At 45.5% G+C, this 14862-nt stretch overlaps 1 protein-coding gene across 7 annotated transcripts in view; it reads right to left on the bottom strand.

Annotated features, from left to right (window-relative positions):
• The window catches only part of LOC114644571 (phosphatase and actin regulator 1-like), a 269029-nt gene that overhangs the window by 91682 nt on the left and 162485 nt on the right, over window positions 1-14862 (bottom strand). For all 7 annotated transcript variants that reach the window (XM_051928987.1, XM_051928983.1, XM_051928986.1 and 4 more), the window contains one exon: window positions 6706-6786. In XM_051928987.1, the coding sequence (XP_051784947.1) occupies window positions 6706-6786 (81 nt within the window). The remainder of the gene's footprint in view (window positions 1-6705; window positions 6787-14862) is intronic.

The raw sequence follows: 14862 nt of genomic DNA, 5'->3' as shown, positions 1-14862 counted from the left end.
TGAATGTTGTAGCCTCACAGACTCAGCCTCCCCGCTTCCGATTGTGACGTCAGGCTGTGCGTTGGCGACATGTCACAAAAAGGACGTGTAATAAATTTGCATCAGTGGACACTCGACAGACCTTTTCTACCGGTTTGGTATTTACATGTTTCAATTAGACATTAATAACATTTTCTTCTTGTTTTTCCGAGTTCAAACATAACACTAAGGAGGTTAATGGAGGACAGCAGGTCCCAACAATCTTTTCTGTTGTGGGTGCCATCCATTGTAGAACCTTGTGGTGAGAGACGCAGCAGTTGGCAAACCAGATAGGGATGCAGGAGGTCAGAATGCTCATGATAAGCCCTTGCAGAACGAGATGAGAATATAGGAAGGTGGGCTTGTGGTCCTCAGTCGCTGAAGGAAGTGGAGACGCTGAGGTGCCTCCTTAGCCATGGTGGTGGAAAGGTCAGCTGCCAGCTGCACACCAAAGGACTTGTTGCTTTTGACCAACTGCACTGTAAAGCCCTCAATGTGCAGTGGGGTGTGGACAGAGGGGGTCTTCCTGATGTCACCAGTCATCTCTTTCGTTGTGTCCATGTCAAGAGACACACAAACACCAGTCCACCACTCATCGTATCTCCACTGCTGATGAGACCACCCACCATTGTGTAATCAGCAAACGTAACAATGGTGTTAGAGTTGCATGCAGCCATAGAGCTGTGAATAAGCACAGTGAACAGAAGAGGGCTGAGTATGCGGCCCTGAGGGGGCACCAGTCCTCAGCATAATGATGACGTGTCCAATTAGGGGTCTCTTGGTCATTAAGTCCAGGATCTGTTTCCATAGGTGAGTGCTACAGCCTCACAGACTCAGCCTCCCTGTTTCCGATTGTGACATTGGGCTGTGCGTTGGTGACATTTCCATCTTGTGAAATCTTCATTCGTGGACACTCAACAGACCTTTTCTACCCGTTTGGTATTTACATGTTTCAATTAGACATTAATGACATTTTCTTCTCGATTTTTGGAGTACTAACATAACACTAAGGAGGTTAATGGAAGACGGGATGTCCCAACGATTTTTTCTGCTGTGGGTACCATCTGTCGTAGTACCTTCTGGTGACAGGCGCAGCAGATGGCAAATTCGACGGGGATGCAGCGGGTCAGAATGCTCACGATGAGCCCCTGCAGAACAAGGTGAGAATGGGGGGAGGTGGGCTTGTGGTCCTCAGTTGTCGAAGGAAGTGGAGATGCTGCGGTGCCTTCTTACCCATGGTGGTGGTAAGGCCAGCTGCACACCAAAGGACTTAGTGCTCTTGACCAATTGCACTGTAGAGCCTTCAGTGTGCAGTGGGGTGTGGACAGAGTGGGCCTTCCTGACGTCACCAGCCATCTCTTTCATTGTGTCCATGTCAAGAGATACACAAACACCAGTCCACCACTCATCGTATCTCCATTGCTGATGAGACCACCCACCATTGTGTCATCAGCAAATGTAACGATGGTGTTAGAGTTGCATGCAGCCATAGAGCTGTGAATCAGCACAGTGAACAGAAGAGGGCTGAGTATGCGGCCCTGGGGGGCACCAGTCCTCAGCCTGAAGATGGTGGAGATGATATTTCCAATTAGGACTGTCTGGTGGCCTCCAATATCCATTTCCATAGAGGAGTGTTGTAGCCTCACAGACTCAGCCCCCCAGTGAGCTTCTCTGAGATGATGGTGGTGAAGTCTGAACTGAAATCAATGAAAAAACATTCTAACAAGACTGAGGTGCAGCTGACATACAGTCCTGCTTCACTCCAACATGGCCAAGGAGGATTCCCTCCTATCGATACTCCTGCCTGCATAACTTCATGGAAATTCCATAAAATAGCCACAGGGTGTGGCAGACGTCCAAATCTATCAGGGATACTCCACAGCAGTTCTCCACTCACTTTGTTAGATGAAGAATGCACCGCTACCAAACTCCAACATGGGAGACGCTTCTAATTTTTGCCGCACTCCTCTTATTACAATTCCATGGCTTATTTTCCTTCACAATAATAGCAGGGAGACAATTTTTTTTTTGGTCTTATCAAAGCAGATTCTACTGTATAGAAGTGAATTATCTTCTGCCTGCTGGCACTCGGTACATTTGCACACTTTTTAATTTTTTTTTATTTTCCCCTTTCCGTTTGATCGTGTGGAGATCAAAAGAGCCCACCAAAAATTGTTGCCAGCCCCGCCGTCACTTTGAAAAGACCTCTTCTGCCACAGCTCCCCGAGGACCGTCTATCTGTCTCTGATCTTTGTGGGGATTGGTGACGAGAACAAGCAGAGGCGTTTAATCTCCGATTGGATGTGACAACGTGCACTCGGGCTTCCCAGGACGTGTGGATTTTTTGGAATCGTTGAGATGAAGTTTCATTCAGATGCTGCCATCACGTCACATTTACAATGCCTATCCATCCATTTCTCCTTAAACTCACTAATCCCGTTGCCAGGTCACAGAGACCCAATACCAGTCGTGGATCTCTTGTGGACCTTGGCCTCTTGTGGTCCCCGGCCACTTTCGTGTATTGCATTCCCATCGCATCACAGTCAAAAAGCCTATCCGTCCATTTCTCCCTAAACTCACTAATCCCGTTGCCAGGTCACAGAGACCCAATGCCAGTCGTGGACGGGATGCCAGTCCATCCCACTGACACTTAACAGGTTGTCCCACCAGAGGACGCAATGACTTCCTGTATGATGATGATGAGGATGGCCCTCAGCCTCTTGTGGTCCCCGGCCACTTTCATGTGTTGCATTCCCATCACATCACAGTCACAATGTCTACCCGCCCATTTATCCCGTTGACAGTCTGTCCTAACAGGTTGTCCCACCACAGGAGGCGATGAGCTTCTGTATGATGTTGGCCCTCTGTCTCTTGTGGTCCCCGGCCACTGTTGTGTGTTGCATTCCCATCACATCACAGTCAAAATGCCTATCTGTCCATTTCTCCCTAAATTCATTCATTCCATTGCCAGGTCACAAGGAGACCAAATGCCAGCCTTGGATGGGATGCCAGTCCATCCCTCTCACACATAATGGGTTGTCCTACCACATGAGACAATAACTTCCTGTATGATGATGATGATGATGATGGCACTCAGCCTCTTGTGGTCCCCAGCCACTTTTGTGTGTTGCATTCCCATCACATCACAGTTACAATGCCTATCCATCCATTTGTCCCTAAACTCACTAATCCCGTCGCCAGGTCAGAGAGACCCATTGCCAGTTGTAGATGGGATGCCAGTCTATCCTAACGGGTTGTCCCACAACAGGAGGCAATGACTTCCTGTATAATGTTGGTCCTCTGTCTCTTGTGGTCCCCGGCCACTTTCATGTGTTGCATTCCCATCACATCTCAGTTCAAACGCCTATCCGTCCATTTCTCCCTAAATTCATTCATTCCATTGCCAGGTCACAAGGAGATCAAATGCCAGCCTTGGACGGGATGCCAGTCCATCCCTCTCACACATAATGGGTTGTCCTACCACATGAGACAATGACTTCCTGTATGATGATGATGGCCCTCAACCTCTTGTGGTCCCTGCATTCCCCATCACAGAACAGGAACTCTTAACTGTTAAATAAAACACGTGACATGTAGCATGAGTGCGCCTTCATGATTACTGCTTTGATGTGACGCGTGGCACGGCGTGCCATGAAGTTTGATGAGGTGCAAAGTGCAGAGCGCCATCTTCACTGAAAACTCTCCAAACTGTCCAAGCAGTGCTTGTGGTGAACCAATCAGCACAATTCATCCTCCAAGCCCCACCCACCCACGACAGCTACTTATTGAATGAAAAGTACACGCCCTGGAGGAGGAGCTTAAAAGAGCAAGTACCAGGAAGTACAAATGGCCTGAGTTCCTGTGGTGGGAAGGTTAGAAAAGTTTCTTAGTTTCTAAATAGTTCCAGAAAGCGTCAAACGAGCGCGAATGTTGCTTTTATGTTCTAAGATCCTGCTATGGAGGCACAATGGACTTTTACCAATGTCAAAATTACAGATGGGGCAAAATGAAATGTAAAGTGTCAGCGTCTAGACGCTTCAGTGGTAAAACACACATGGAAGTGCCGCTGGCGCAGCACACAATCACCCTCCTCATCACTACGGTGCACTACCCACCGTTTTCATCTTGTGAAATTCTAATTGGTTTGAAGCAATGGGTGGGGGGGATCCCCCATGAAGTTCAAATCACTTCAAAACAATGTAGGGGAGGTCCCCCCACCCCTGGCAATCCCAAATGTTGTCAAAATTGTTAAACCACACCCCCAGAGGCGGGGACTACATCAATTTCCTGTAATGGAGAGAGCCATGCTGGGTCTACATAACGGGAACAGCCACATGAGGTGGGCACCACGAACTCTTTGAAACGGAGTTGTTGCACCCCTCCAATTCGTCATTAATGGAGTCAGAAAGTCTCCTTTTCTCCTGTTAACGTTTGCTGTTTTTGGTTTAGTCAGATTCTGTATGCGAGTTATTTACAAGTGTTGTGAAACTGGCACTTATTCATGGATGCCATGTATTTTGTCTTTGATTTAATAAGGTTTTATTTGTTTCGGCAAGATCTACCTTAGGCATTCAAAAGTTTCTTAGTTTCTAAAAAGTTCTCAGTTCCTGAAAAAGTTTCCTGTATTGGGAAGCACCCAATGAGTGTGAATGTTGCTTTTATATTTTAAGAGCCTGCTATGGAGGCACCGTCTACTTTTACCAATGTCAAAATTATCCATCCATCCATCCATTATCCAACCCACTATATCTTAACACAGGGTCACGGGGGTCTGCAGGAGCCAATCCCAGCCAACACAGGGCACCAGCCCACTGCAGGGCACACACACATACCAAGCACACACTAGGGACAATTTAGGATCGCCAATGCACCTCACCTGCATGTCTTTGGACTGTGGGAGGAAACCCACGCAGACACGGGGAGAACATGCAAACTCCACATAGGGAGGACCCGGGAAGCGAACCCAGATCTCCATACTGTGAGGCAGCAGTGCTACCATTGCGCCACCTTGTAAAAATTATGTATTGGGGAAAATAAAATGTAAAGCACCCCCTGTTTATTGCAGTTTGGCTGATGTGACAAAGCTGTCAGCTTCAAACAAGTACAATGAAATACAAAATGGCCCGAGTTCCTGTTCTGAGAATGCTACAGACGTTCAAGAGTTTCTAGAAAGTTTTAGGTTTCTGAAAAAAATGTTCCTACAGTGGGAAAGTGCATGTAGTGGACCCATTTAGCATGGCCAATCAGCCTACGAACATAAACATGGACACGGGGAGAGCAGGCGCCACCACACCAGCACTAACCAGCCAAGGAACAAAGCCATGAACACCAGGAACCATCGGGCGGCAGCACTAAAGCCTCATAGTGGCCACCTTTGCTATAGGAACTGCAGCAACTACTGGGGGGCGAAAAGAAAGTCACATGACAACAAGGTGCCCACCAGACTGCAGGGCACCTCCTGAACATCCTGTTGATAATGACAAGAAACTGAGCAGGTGACACTAAAGCAGAGGGCCCAGCCAGAGACATTACAGTTCTGGTCAACAGTTGTACAAATCGTATGGGAAGGAAAATCGAGGGTCGTGAGATGAAAAAGTCTGACAAAAAATAAGTGGTCTTCATCTTGGTGGTCCATACTGATAAAGAGACAACATTAAAGTACAGTAACTAGAGAGACAGGGAGAGAGGAAACTGAAACGCTCAATAGGATAATAGATAGGAAAGGAGCTAAAATACATGAACAGTTATAAAGGACACTGCATCAAATAGACAGATCGAGGTGAAAGGCACTATATAATAGAGAGATGTGAAAGGAACTATAGAAGAGATTATAGAAAACTCCAATGTAATACAGTAGATAATGACAAAAGACACTATAAAACAGAAAAGATATGAAATTCACTATGTAAATAGATAAATGATATTAAATACACTATATAATAACTGGATAGACAGACTGACAGAAAAGGTGCAATAATACAGAGAGGTGAAGGGCACTACATAAAATTAAATAACAGACAGATAGGAAAGGCACTATATGATGAATAGATAACATAAAATGCACATAGTACAGATGATATCAATTAAAGGTGCTATATATAAAATAGAGATATAAAGGCATTATATGACAGACAGACAGACTAAATTCTGAAAAATAAAATGAGGGACACATAGAAAGTGAATTGTGATGTCACTGGAAAGTTCAAACCCCCACTAATTAGATAACAGGACCTTTCTGAGTTGCCACCACCCTCAGGAGAAACGTCACGATAGATAGATAGATAGATAGATAGATAGATAGATAGATAGATAGATAGATAGATAGATAGATAGATAGATAGATAGATAGATAGATAGATGGATGAACGGCACTATATGATAGATAGATAGATAGATAGATAGATAGATAGATAGATAGATAGATAGATAGATAGATAGATAGATAGATAGATAGATAGATAGATAGATAGATAGATAGATAGATAGATAGATAGATAGATATGAAAGGTACTATATAATAGATAGATAGATAGATAGATAGATAGATAGATAGATAGATAGATAGATAGATAGATAGATAGATAGATAGATAGATAGATAGATAGATAGATAGATAGATAGATAGATAGATAATTTCATTGCATACTTCTAGAGGTGCCACATACCAAAGCCCTGACCCTCACTCACCTTTTTCAAAGATCTCTCTCAGGACGCCCCTCTTGATCAGCTCTTCTCTGCTTTGCCTCACAGAAATTTTTCTTTCCAAAGCTAGAAAATTAAAAAAAACAAAAAAAAAGGGAGAAGAAAATCCCATCAAGCTTCTGCTCTGAAAGTGTTTTGTGAGGACCACGAGTGGGACACACAATCCTTCAGTTCTTTGCACAGCACCTCACATTGATCAGCACCTTTACGTTTCTGAAGCTGACATCTTTGTCACATCAATCAAACTGCAGTACAAAGGGGGTACTTTACATTTTATTTGCCCCGCCCATATTTTTGACATTGGTAAAAGGCACTGGTGCCTCCATAGCAGGGTCTTAGAACAGAAGAGCATCATTCACACTCATTAGCTGCTTCCCAGCATGGAAACCTTTTTGAGGAATTAAAGACATTTGAGAAACTAAAAAACTTTTGTAACGTTGCCCACCACAGGAAATCGGACCATTTGTAGTTTCTGGTACTTCTTTTAGCTCCTCCTCCAGGGTGTGAACTTTTCATTCAATTAGGAACTATGGTGGGTGGAGCTCAGGCGATGAACCGTACTGATTGGTTGACCACAAGTGCTGGTGTCATCTTACAAATCTGTTAGTAGTTTGGACTTTGGTGGGTGACACGGTGGCGTAGTGGGTAGCGCTGCTGCCTCGCAGTTAGGAGGCCCGGGTTCACTTCCCAGGTCCTTCCTGCGTGGAGTTTGCATGTTGTCCCCCGTGTCTGCGTGAGTTTCTTCCCACAGTCCAAAGACATGCAGGTTAGGTGCATTGCCGATCCTAAATTGTCCCTAGTGTGTGCTTGGCGTGTGTGTGTGTTTGTGTGTGTCCTGCGGTGGGTTTGCACCCTGCCCAGGATTGGTTCCTGCCTTGTGCCCTGTGTTGGCTGGGATTGGCTCCAGCAGACCCACGTGACTCTGTGTTCGGATTCAGCGGGTTGGAAAATGGATGGATGGATGGACTTTGGAGACATTGTCATTGAAGATGGAGCCCCACACTTCACACAGCATCGCTCTTCATAGCTGCCTCGGTGGTGTGACGTGCCATGCACCACATCAAAGCAATGATCTCCCCCGTAGACGCCTGACAATGACACAGTTCACACGTCACGTATTTCCCTTAAAGATTACAAGAGGCCAAGGACTTACATCGTACTACAGGAGCTCGTTGTTTCCAGAAAGCAAAGTTCCTGTGGTTTGAACGCCTTACGTGTGAGTGTGCCATGTGATCGGCTGCCATCCCTCTCAGTTTTGAACCCATACAATCAGGTTGTGTTTCAGACTACAAATGCTATGGATATATATATTCTAGGGGGCTCTGCCCCCTGCTTGCTTTGCTCGCCCATCCCCGGGTTTGATTACCCCAATATACAATTTACAGAGATTGTTATTTCTTGTGACTTGTTTTGTATGCATTATTTTCACTTTTACTTTAAAGTTTTAGTAAAAACAATATTTGGAATTAACTTTTCTTTAAGATCGCATTGAATTTTGATTCCGTGTTTGGACTTACATCGTGACATCACAACATCTAACTGCCTGTGAGTGAATGTTTCTTTCTCTTTAATAAATAAAACGACTTTTTCGAATGTTTGTCCATGCTCTTTCTTCTTAGCTTAGTCGTTGACAAGTCATCTAGAACATATAAATTTATTGTCCCGATAAAATTTATAAGAGCAGAGAGCGCAGGAAGTGTGTCTGACACAAGCATTCACGCGACTGAGAGGTTAGATGACTGCGGTCTTGTTTGAAAACAGTTGTAAGTCGGGCGTGACTTGAAAGAATCTCACGTTAAAAGTCTCCATTTCACAGGACTTCATACCACACCAACGTTTTTTGGAATCTTGTAATTCTCGCTGGCAACAATTAGAATTAGACGATCTACAAGTTTCTGACTTCGAACAATACATTCAATCTCTTTTTGCTGTTGCGTTATTTCACCAAGTAATAATTTCCGTTTGTTAGCACTAATGTGATCTTTACTATCCTTTTTTTGAGACTTTAGAATTTTCGTACTTCCATTTTCCCTAACCTGCTCTGCATGTGTACCGTACCAACATTTTTGAATTCTTCACGACGTTCTGCTTTGTCATCTACTCTTTGTCCTTTATTTCCGGCTGTGGGCCTGGTTAAATCTCTTTCTCGCAGGACGTATAAGTGTCTCTCTGAGAAAATCACATCTCGTCTCCTCCAAGATTATTTTTTTATAATAGAGAGAAATATATCTATATATCTGTGGTGGGTTGGCATCCTGCCCGGGATTGGTTCCTGCCTTGTGCCCTGTGTTGGCTGGGATTGGCTCCAGCAGACCCCCGTGACCCTGTGTTCGGATTCAGCGGGTTGGAAAATGGATGGATGGATGGATATCTATATATATATATAAAATCCAATGTCTGTCTGTCTGTATGTCTGCTTTTCACAAGAGAACTACTTAAAGGATTTAGATCGGGTTTTTGCTATAATTTGCTTGAACATTCCGGTTGATTTTGTGACTTCTCTCATCGTGCCAAGTATCATAGTTCACTTGCAGAAGTGATTTATTCACACGAATCCGAGAGACAGGCTGCGGGCCAAGGATGTGACGTCAGGAGTGGGGAGCCGAGCAGGGAGCCCTCCTCACTCACGCGCCAGTCTCTATTCGAGTCGCTCTACCTGTTGCCATGTGTTGGAGTGCACCTTGCCTTTGCTTAGATATTGATACCTGTTTGTTCAGCCGACATCATCATCTAGAGATTGTTAAAGAGTAATATTTGACATTTTTGAGAGAGAGAGAGAGATCAGAGAGGGTAGCTGCTCATTGGCAGAGATTTCACGGCCACACCCTCTTCTCCTCACATGTGGGATGCTCTCCTGTCAGAACTGAACACGATCAGATACAGTGCCACAGTGCCAACGTCTGACAAAGGAGCATGCCTACAGTACCTTCTGTTTTGTCAGAATTACACTTATGAAGAATCTATCCATCCATCCATTTTCCAACCCGCTGAATCCAAACACATGGTCATGGGGGTCTGCTGGAGCTAATCCCAGCCAACACAGGGTGCAAGCTAGGAACCAATCCTGGGCAGGGCACCAACCCACTGCAGGACACACACAAACACACAGCACACACTAGGGCCAATTTAGAATCGCCAATGCACGTAACCTGCACGTCTTTGGACTGTGGGAGGAAACCCACGCAGACACAGGGAGGATGGATGGATGGATGGATGGATGGATGGATGGATGGATGGATAGATACTTTATTAATCCCAAGGGGAAATTCACATACTCCAGCAGCAGCATACTGATACAAAAAACAATATTAAATTAAATTAAATTAAAGATTGACAATAACATGCAAACTCCACGCAGGGAGGACCCGGGAAGCGAACCCAGGTCTCCTTACTGCGAGGCAGCAGCGCTACCCACTGCGCCACTGTGCCGCCCCCACTTATGTATTAATTGTATTAAATCAATCTTATGAACTACACAAACATAAATGGCAGCAACCGAATCCATAAACACACCCCCTGCCCCATCCCCAACCACCACATATAGTACACAAAAAAGCCCCCTTCGACACCGACAACCCACCATATCCAAGCAGCTCTGACACCTCCGATACTAGAAGTCCTTTCTGTCTTTTCCTGTCCACAAAGTCTCCAAAAGGCACTACCCCAAACAAGCAAAGACGGCTTTTAGCTCACCCAAGTAATCCTCCATGACTGTCCCATCCGCTTCTATTCCACAGCGCGTCGGGCGGCAAAGTCTTCGAGGTGGCCACCTCCACTCCACTGAGCGAGGTAGTCTATCTCTCGTTAACAGACCTTTGGGTTGAATCTCCTTCTCTTGTCTTTCGCCGCCTTTTTCCACTGTACATTAGCATCCTTTGTTCCATGGCAACCATCCCTTGGTAGTTACGGCAACAGACCACACCTTGCAAAGGTCCTCCTTACGGCCATCTGCCCAAAGAGCAGGTTTTATTTTTCCACCCACCCCCTTTATCACAAGTGCTTAGGCAGCGAGGGGACTTGCACTGACGACGACAGAGAGACAAAAGGCAATCCAGACAATGGATGAGGTGGCTGCTGATTATTATTATTATTGTTGTTATTAAAATGGTGGATACGGATCGCTAGAAAAGATAAAAGCGGGTTTCTTTTGGAAACGTCCCCAGACGATGACAACATAAATACGCACTACTTGGTCGCTTTCAAAATCAATTTTATGATTCATCAAAGCACAAATCCATTTATTCAGTTGCTATGCTGACAGAGCAAACCGATCCTGGCATTAAAGGCCTTCAATATTTAATGTGAAGCGTATTGTGAATTTCCCATTGGGATTAATAAAGTATCTATCTATCTATCTATCTATTGAAATGAGCTTTACTAGCTGCCCGCTAGTAGTGGTGAAGTAGAGGCCATTACGGTCTGTTTGCCCTTCTCCACTTTAAGCCCCTCTGTGATCCCCCCCAAACACAGCTGTTAACAGATTAGGAGGGATTGTGACCCCCAGGCTCTCTGAAAGGCATTTAAAGATTTTGGTGCAGAATGATGTTCACTTGGTGCTGGCCCACAGCCTGTGGTCCAGTGAGGCTGGAGCTCGATTGCAATGTTCACAGGTTGGATCTCCGCCACAGTTTTAAACAAGATTAGTGTGCTCGATATAGAATTTTCCATCCATCCATCTTCCAACCTGCTGAACCCGAACACAGGGTCACGGGGGTCTGCTGGAGCCAATCCCAGCCAACATAGGGCACAAGGCAGGAACCAATCCTGGGCAGGGTGCCAACCCACTGCAGCGATATAGAATTTTGAATTGAATAATTGAATGGTTTGCGTATTTGGAGCTCAAGTAAATCCTGGGCATGGCTGCCTGCCACTCCTTTTCTGAGATGTTGAGCGAGAGATCCTTTACCCACTGTGCTCCGAGATCTTTGAAAGAGAGGGACTGTAAAATGTTTTATTTATTATAGAAATGCTGGGGGCGGCACAGTGGCGCAGTGGTAGCACTGCTGCCTCACAGTTAGGAGACCCGGGTTCACTTCCATGCATGTTCTCCCCGTGTCTGCGTGGGTTTCCTCCCACAGTCCAAAGACATGCAGGTTAGGCGGATTGGCGATCCTCAATTGGCCTTAGTGTGTGCTTGGTGTGTGTGCCATGTGGTGGGTTGGCGCCCTGCCCAGAATTGGTTCGTGCCCTGTGTTGGCTGGAATTGGCTCCGGCAGACCCCCCGTGACCCTGTGTTCGGAATTAGCTGGTTGGAAAATGGATGGATGGATGGATGGATGGATGGATGGATGGATGGATGGATGGATGGATGGATAGAAATGCTGTCTGAGTCTTCAAAACTGATCGATATTTTTTTCCGGCATAAAAGTAGGTGGGAGGTAAGGAAAATTGGGCAGATTTCGTTTAACAAAGTTTCTAATTTGAAGGTAGTCCAAGAAATGTGTTGAAGAAATCCAATTTTCTTGATTAGATCGTTCGTTTAGTTAACTTCTTTCCGTTGCTGATGGGCACGACCATTTTGGGTCACCACGATGCAAGTCTGAGTTGCTAGGGTGGTGGCCCTGTAGCGTCACAACATCAAGAGTCAATTGCTGAAGGGTTACAAGGACATCTCGATTGCTATTTTGTATTCCAAGATTGGACGAAACATAGCGATTTTCAATTCTTTCGGTATTTGGTTTACTGATTGTAGCTAACCAGCTCGGCTTTCTGACTTTGATTTTTCAATTTGATGTTTGGCTTTAACGTCTCTCTCATGTTCTTTTCTGTTCTTGGCCTTTGCTCTGTCCTCGACTCCACACTTTCTCCCAATTCTCGTTCTGAATGTTGTAATGGACAGCCGGGTCCCATGCCCGGCAGGGACGCCTCTGCTACATCTGTTTTCCAGGGGAGCAGCTATGGACAGTTCAATACCTCCCCAGGGACGTTTGGTGGCAGCCTCCCTGGCGGATGGTGACTCCCCAACCTAGCGCATGGCTCCATGCGAGATGGAGTCCTCCACAGCCTGGTTGGGGGCTCGGATGGCCGCTAGGGGGAGCTGCAGGGAGTCAGCAACCCAGTTGGACATATTTTCAGCCCCACCCAGAAGGACAATTAGGACCAGGTGGTCAAGCACCTGGTGGGATATAAAAAGGGCCAACCACCACCACTCGAGGAGCCAGAGTTGGGAGGAAGGAGACGACGCTTGTGGAGGAGTGGTGGTGAAAAGGAAGGATTATTGTGTGGTGTGGAAAAGAGTGCTTGTGAGACTGTGTATTGCCTGTGGGTCACGGGGAAGACGTGCGCCCACGGGTGAAGAGAAAAATAAAAGTCCTTGTGCTTTATACGTGCCTCTGTGTCCTTCTGTGCCGGGTTGGGCGCCTATATAGCACCTTTCCTACAATGTTTTGTTAACTGCCTGCCCTTTTCTGTGGTCGAATAGAGAGAGTAGAGTTGTTTGAATGATAATGGCCGGGCGATAAAACATAACGCAGGAATGAGCCAAGCCTTCCCATTGTCTAAATTAAAGTTTACTAACTCAAAGTCACCGCACCCAATCCAACAGTCCTAAGTTCAAAACTGGGAAGATGAAAATCACTGACTAACACAGGGATTTGTCCGTAACCTCGGATGCTCTGGAAATGTACGGGACGACCGTTCTACTGTCACACGTGACATACCGAGCAATTCTGGGTAAACTCCTGAGGCAAATGAGCTGCCTGTCACAAAACAAAGATGGTGTCTCGACATGCACGGTAAAATATTTCAACCTTGTCTAAACATCTTAAGTTAAATTTTCAGAACCTTTGGTTTTAAAAAACCCCAAAACAGACCAATAGACTCAGGAGATCCACTCCACTGAGGAGGCGTAATGTCACAGAAAACATCTGGTTACTCTGCGGTCAAGTTTAGGGTTTGGGGACAATTATCTGACTCAAGTCAAGAATACCAGGTGACAAAAAGCTGCAATCCAATTGGCTGTCCTGTGGAGCGACCAACTCGCTGAGCTGCGGGGGTCTGCAGTCAGGCCCACCTCAAACAGACTCGTACTTTATTTCATTTCATTTAAGGAAACCCACCAAAAAAAAATTCCAAACAGGCAGCGCGATTAGTGCACATGAACTGCTTTAGCGCCAAACATCGGCCTTCCTTACCGGAAAAATCTCAAGAACATGGCGCTTATAAATGCATCGAGAGCTCTTCTTCAAATACGGAGAAGCAGTTTTGGTTTTAATGGAAACCAGAATGTGAAGGCGTAGTCAGAATCCCGAGTTAAGGTTGGTAACTAGAGAGCTTAAACACTAAACCAAAACCAAAGTGACACAATAAGACCACCAGACAAACGAGAGGAGACTATTCAGTCCATCGAGCCATGTCTGTTTAGCTAATGGGTGCCCCGTATCTCATCCAGATCCTTCTCAAAGGCTGTCAAGGCTTCTACTTTAACCTACTAGCTGAGAAGACGTAGCACTAAAGTCACGAGACAAACTTCTTTTAGCAAAACGAAATGCTGCTAACACTTTGGGGAATCCGTAATCTCAGATAAGTAGATTGTCACGACGCTGCTCTTCTGTTTGGACGAAGCAGAAGGGAAACCACTGAGGAGCAGAAGATGAAGCGTAGTTGACGTGTCAGGCGTGTTCGTTACCAGAATGTCCAGGTGATCGGTCATCAAAGCGGAAACCTAATCCTGAACTCGCGGCCCTTTTATCCCCAACAACAATTCATTCGCCAGAAAATATTTACTCATGCAGACGATCCAACGATGATGACCCTATCTTGGATGGCCAGGTATCTTCTATCATGTTGTTGGACTGTGATGGTCTTGTTATGTCCTTCGTTCAACTTGGGACCATCGATAGTCACGTAGCTAGGGGAGCCGGGACCAGAAGGACACACAAAGTGCAAACAATTAGCAAGCAGTGCAGTGCAAGTTCTCCCATGAGGAATCCGTCCATAAAGAGAGTGAGGTACTTAAAATTTAAAAATAAAATAATAATAATAATAATCCAATAAATAAAATAAAAGCAAAGGATAAAAACAAGCCAGAACCGGTCTCTCTCTCTTTCTGTGTCTCTCTCGTTCTCTCTCTGTCTGTCTGTCTCCTCCTCTCTGTCTCTCCGTCTCTCTTTCTATGTCTCTGTCTCTTTCTGTCTCCTCTGT

The sequence above is a fragment of the Erpetoichthys calabaricus genome, chromosome 6 (assembly GCF_900747795.2).
Source record: "Erpetoichthys calabaricus chromosome 6, fErpCal1.3, whole genome shotgun sequence".
Taxonomy (NCBI): Eukaryota; Metazoa; Chordata; class Cladistia; order Polypteriformes; family Polypteridae; genus Erpetoichthys; species Erpetoichthys calabaricus.
Note: the sequence above shows the minus strand (reverse complement) of the source record. Positions and strands in the feature narration are given on the sequence as shown.